Genomic DNA, 6,000 nt, shown 5'->3' with positions numbered 1-6,000 from the left:
CCCACCCCCGCTCCGCCCCATCCCTGACATTCTGGAATATTCTCTTGAAAACTAAATATAGAGGAAAGACAAGAGGTAAAATAGAGGATAGACTCATCTTGTTCAAGCCAAGGGTTGGTTTTTGTAGCCCCGAATATAGGACGTGTGGCTTATTTTCATGGTCTGCTTTCAGACAGCCCTGACAGTTTGGGTCTGCCTTGATCACTGCAGGTCAAGGGCAGTTGGGGACAGAGAGAGAAGGAGCAGTACTGCTAGTACAGTGGGACCTTAAAAGGTGAATTCACACCAGACACCAGAGCACTAAATGAAAAGTGGCCATAGGACAAGGGCAACAAACAGAAATCAGTAGATAGGGGGAAAATATCCCTGTTAAAACTTATAAATGCTTGAAAATTTAAAAAAAGAAAAAAGGAAAAACAAAACAAAACAAAATTCTGTTACCACAACTAAAATTCCTGAAACCCTATGCTCTTATATTTAAGTGAAAAGGTGGAAGAAGGCAGTCTGTGCTGGAAACAGCACAGCTCTGGGAGCGGCCTGAGTCTGGAGATTGCATACCTTGGGTGAGTCACTCAACCATGCCCAGATTCAGCTTTATGAAGCCACAGAGAGGGCAAGAGAAGAAAAAAGAATGCCCGCTTACCTCTGTGAACGTCTGGTTCCCACTGCACAGCCAGAAGAGGGACAACAAGTCCCGGCCTGCCAGGGGAGGTCACCATATAAACATGAGGTGGGATAAAACACATATTAAACGTGGCCACAGCGACCAGAACCAAATGTTTCATTAGTGGGGAGGAAGGGGTAAGTGAAAGGGGGCCCGGGGAACACACAGGCTTTGGCATCTTTTGGCATCAACAGCAAACAAACACATGAGGGATTGGGGCAGAAAACCACAATTTCCACAGGCTTCCTGGGATCGGACCGCTGCTGCCTGGCCCCTCTACCTGGACAGGAGAAGCGATGTATTGCACTGCTCTCCAAGATTTAAGCAGGAATGCAAAATAAGATCACAGGGGCCCTGCTCTACTTCCTGCAGCAGGAAGGTAGAGGGGGAAGCCCAGTAGGATTTCCCGGATAAGGAATGCTCAGGTGGCCAGCCCACACCTTGCCCTTGCTTTCCAGGGGGCTCCAACTTTCCTTTGTGCCTTCCAATGGAACACAGCTCTTGCTCCCACTGCGGTCTTCTTAGCTCCACTCCTCGGGAGGTGAGTGGGTTCTGCTAAGTGAAATGCGGAAAGGAAAAATGGATCTGAGGCTTGGCCAGACTTGGTGTGCACCACGACATCTGCAGTGTTGCCTTCCGAAAACATTCTTCCAGGAAGAACTTAAATAATGTTTTCCAGGAGCCTGGGGCTGAGGCCATCTGGTTCCCCCCACAGCCCCTGGATGCAGGGGACTTGAGACCACGAATGCCTGCCCTTCCCGGGAGGGGGGGGGGGATTTCCCACGGACCTCAGCAAAGCATCCAATGTTCTGATAACCTGGCCTCCGTTTTAAGGAGCTTCTCCTTCGGTTTGGGGTGGGGCGGACTATCAGTTAGGCGGACTTTAGATTCTCGGTCAACGTGCATGTGTGTTCTTGTTCCCCACTAGCACGATTTAGAAGGACACCCGTCTACTCGCAGGGAGAACTTAGTTTATGAAGCCCACCTCCCGGCCCAGCCCGTCCTGTTCTCTGAAGGCGGTGGAGGGGCTGCGAAGTGGAGCAGAGCTGGATGGGGATCGCCACGCTGCCGCCAGCGGCCGCCGACGCGCGCCTCAGTCTCCCCAGCCGGGCAAGGGGGCGGCCAGGGCGGGGGCTCCGCCCGAGGTGGGCTCGCGGCCGGGCGCGCGTGCGGGACACACCGGCCGCGCGGCCTCGGCCGCCCTTGCCCGCGAGGCCCTCCGGATGCCCGCGCTCGTCCTCGGCGTCGCGCCCGGCCTCCTCGGGGAGCCGCGCGGGTTGGGCGCGCTCCCAGGCGCATTCCTGGCCGGGCAGCCCCTCCTCCTCGGCCTCGGCCCCGGGGCTGGCGCCTCCCCGCCTCGCCGGGGCTGTCTCGTGCGGGCGGCTGCGGACGCTCGTGGCCCGCGCGCGGCGCACCTGGACCCGAGACGGCGCCGGCCGCGCTCCGGGGCTCCCGCCGCCCTCCCTGCGCGAGCCGCTCCGGGGCCGCGCGGCGCCCTGCACCCCGCGGGGCGGCCGCGGCGTGGGCCGGACCGAGGCGGCGTCCCCCCATCCCCAGCCCAGCGGTTCCCACTGGCAAGATGGTGCCCCGCTGTCCCCGCGCGCTCCTGCTGCTGCTGCTACTGCTGCTCGCCGGCCCCGCGTCGCGGGCTTCCCAGGTCAGTGCCCTCCCGCCTCCCGCCTCCCGCCTCCCGCCTCCCACCGGTCCCGCTCGCCCGGGACGCGAAGCCAAGGCCGGACCACCTGGGCTTACCGCTTGGGGGCTTGAGTTGGGGGCTCCGAGCGGTTCTCGGGGACCCCCCCGTCTGTCACCTGAGACGCACCGCGGGGCCGGGCGCCTGGGAAGACCCGGGCTGGTTCCGCCGCGCGTTCTGCGCGACAGCCTCGGGCCGCGGGGGACTCGTGGGCTGGGGGGAAGGTTTCCTCGGGGTGTAGGAGACGTTGGGCTTCGGGGGGGGTCCCCAAGGGGGCTCCCGGTCACCCCGTTAGGTTAGAGGCTGTCCCCGCCCTCCAGCTCCCAGCATTCAAATTTCCAACTGAAATCTCATTCCCACCGCTGCCGACTTTTAAACGCGCGCGGACTGTGTGAGCGGCGTTTGCGCTGCGCAGGCGGAGGGGGGCCCGGAGGTTCCCGAAGCCTCCTCGCCCCGCGCCTGTGGGGCCTTAGATTTGGGGCTACATTTCCTTTCCCACACAGGCCGCTTGCTGTTCCGTTTTTCTCTCCTTGCCCTTTATATTTGTTGGAGCCTCACTGGATTCTTCACTCGATTTCACTTTTATATTAACCAGTAAAGAACCGATGATTACAATTAAAAGAATGCAGATGAAATTGAGTCTTCGGAAGGGGGAACTGGAATTGCTGAATTCAGAGCCAGCAACCACCGGACAGGCTCTGGCCGACGGGGACCCCTCCCCCTGTGATGGGCGTGGCCCGTGGGCAGCGGGGCGGCCACCCCAACGATACCGGCCACAGCAGTAGCAGTAACCCAAGGCGGAAGGAGAGCACGTGCTTACCGAAAGCCTGATGACTGCCAGGTTCTTTGCTGAGCATCCTCCAGGCTCTTAATTCTCCGAGCAGCCCCGTGACGTGGGGACCACTGTCATCCCCATTTGGGGGAGGAGGGCCTCACCCAGGGATATTGAGACTTACTCGAGGTCACACAGCCAGGAAGGAGTGGAGAAAATTCAGTCCCTCTCCTTGAGTTCCAGACCTTTCCCCTTCCCCACAGACACTCAGTGTCTAAATTCCTGAACCAGGCAGGCACACTCAGGGTCACGGAGAAGCCCCTGGGGTGCAGGAAGGGACTCCAGGCAGGGAGAACTCAGTTCAGACCAGAGGTGGGTGGGGTCAGTGCAGACGTGCTCAATGGGCACCGCAGGAAGCCACTGAGCCACCAGGCAGCAGAGGCTCGGTTGAGGCCACAGTGGACCCACCAGCAGAGCAATGGATCTCCCACCTACTTTGCAGAGTACAAAGCAAAACAGATCAGGCTCAGAGCTGAGGGCCAGAAGCACAGGGCAGGTGCATCCAGTCGGAGCCCTCAGAGGGGAGGGATGGACAGGATGTGCAAGGAGATGCTGGGGCGCCTGCCCTGCCCCTGTCTCATCTTATGGGGCCTATTGCTGTCTCTCCAGGTTACCTGGAAAACAGGTGAGACCCTGACAGTTCTCACATGTCTGTGGTTGCTGCAGGGGCAGAAAAGTGAGCTCTGTGGGCTCTGTTCCTGGGAGGTGTGGTTCTGATCCTTGCCTCACTGGGCTTTGTGAGAGGGAAAGGGAGCAAAAAGGATCGTCCACAGAGGTTGGTTTAAAAAATTCCAGTGAAACTGCCCTTCACCCAAAGTCTTAGGTGTTTGAGAGGTCTCCCCTCCCAGCCCCCGCCTGGGGGAGTCTGACAGGTAAACTATGAAGAAGGTCCCAGGAACACTCTTTACGGGGCTTCTTCTCATCTTTTGGGTCCCTGCTCAAATAAGCATCCCTTTGCGGAGGACTTCCCAACCCCACGCTAAAGAGGTCTCCTCCCTGCCCTTGCGTGTTCTGTTATGGCCCTGTGAAGGGCTCTGGAATAGGACCGATCACATTTGTAATGGGGTTTCTCGGTAGATTTTGACTTTATTGTCTATCTTCTCCACTACAGGGCCCCAGGGCCAGGGACCATATCTGGGATTTTTACCCAGGGACCACACATAGCAGGCAGCTAGCAGGAGCTCAGCAAAATGAATGGAGTGTGGTCATGCGAGTGCTGGTCTGAGCAGGACCAAGCCAGGCAGTCTCTGGGTAAACCTTGGCTGCGCATCACATCACCTGGGAAGCTTCTAGAAATCTCGATGCCAGCCTCATTTCAGAGAATCTGACTCCAATGGCCTGGGTTAGGGCTCAGGCATTAGTATTTTTTAAAATTGTCCCTAGTGATTTTAATCAAGCAAGTGCCTGAGACCCAGTGGAGCCATCCTTCAGAGTTAAAAAGCTGCAGACCTTGGAAAGGGCCAAAAGCAGGGGAATTCAGAGTGCACAAAGGATCGGACTCAAGAGGACCTGAGGTGACATGGCATACCTGGAGTTGACCTGATCTGAACACATTATGAGCCTGGGGCTCCTGAACCCAGCAGTACGACCTGCTGGCTGGTGGAGACTTGGCTGGTGTTTGGAGAATGAATGGCACCCATGGGACTGTCTCCTGCCACAGAGGAGACAGGTGGGGTGCCCAGCAACCCACGGACGTCTAGCTAGAGGCAGCAGGAATTCTCACAGCAGCAATGCACAGCCCTGTCTGGGCTTCCTCTGTTTACCAGGAAATGTGCTCACTTGGTTATGTTAGGTTATGATGGGTGTGTGTTTGTGAGTGCATGTGCACATGCCTGTGTGCCGGTGCCTGTGATTGCAACTGTGTCTGCGTGAACGAGTGATTGTATTTGCGATGGTGTGTGTATGTGCAGGTGTACCTGTGATGTATCTTCATGAGAGAGAGACAGAGAGAGAGAGAGAGTGAGAGAGAGAGAGAGAGTGAGAGTGTGTGTGTGTGTGTGTGTGTGTGTGTGTGTGTGTGTGTGTGTGTGTGTTACAGGGTAGGGGGAGGCTGCTTTCTGCAAGGGTCTGGAGCACTGATCTCATGGGGATGGACAGTATTGTCCCCTCTCTTGAAGTCCTCCATGGCTTTCCAATTGTGTCCCTCTTGTCAGCACATCTGTCCTGAGTTACTTTGCAGGGTTTTTGTGATTAGCTGGATGGGAGCAGGTGGTCATGGGGAAGGAGGGCAGGTTGAGCAGTGTGGGGATCCCATGGGTGGGGGCCCCTTCTTAAAACTGCTGCCCATTCTGTGGCCTTCCCACTAGAAGAGAAACAGCCTCACTGGGGAGACAAGAAAGGGAAACATGTAACAAACGCCTCACCTCTCCTCCCCATGGTAGCCCTAAGTGAGTAAGGAGGGCAGGGTCTCAGCATCCTCCTTGCCCGTGGGGTGGTTCAGAAGGCTTCCCCTTCCCCCAAATTTCTCTTTGTGAAGGTTCTTTTGGTTACCTTCTCCCATCTGCTTTTTACAGTTTAATGACAAAAAAAAATGTTTTTGGTATACATTTCCATGATTTTTCCCATAGAGCTATATATTCTATATGTGGTAACTACCACCACAGTCAGGATACTGTTCTGTCACCTCTGAACTGATCTGTCCTTCATCACTGTGGTTCTGTCTTCTCCACAGTGTCATATAAATGGAATCAACAAGTGCATAGCCTTTTGAGCCTGGCATTTTAAATTTAGCATAATGCATTTAAGATTCTTCCATGTTATTCTAGTCTGCATAGTTGTTTTACTAATACTGTAACAGTCATATTTCATGGT

General features: G+C 56.1%; 1 protein-coding gene across 1 annotated transcript in view; it reads left to right on the top strand.

Annotated features, from left to right (window-relative positions):
* The first annotated feature begins 2,235 nt into the window (after nucleotides 1-2,235).
* FBLN7 (fibulin 7) overlaps nucleotides 2,236-6,000 on the top strand; it is a 49,388-nt gene continuing 45,623 nt past the window's right edge. Inside the window, exon 1 of the mRNA XM_042982003.1 lies at nucleotides 2,236-2,321. Within this exon, the coding sequence (XP_042837937.1) occupies nucleotides 2,244-2,321 (78 nt within the window). The 5' untranslated portion in view covers nucleotides 2,236-2,243. The remainder of the gene's footprint in view (nucleotides 2,322-6,000) is intronic.

The sequence above is a fragment of the Panthera tigris genome, chromosome A3, assembly GCF_018350195.1.
Source record: "Panthera tigris isolate Pti1 chromosome A3, P.tigris_Pti1_mat1.1, whole genome shotgun sequence".
NCBI classification, from domain to species: Eukaryota; Metazoa; Chordata; class Mammalia; order Carnivora; family Felidae; genus Panthera; species Panthera tigris.
The sequence above is the reverse complement of the archived record's forward strand: the minus strand, read 5'-3'. Positions and strand labels throughout refer to the sequence as shown.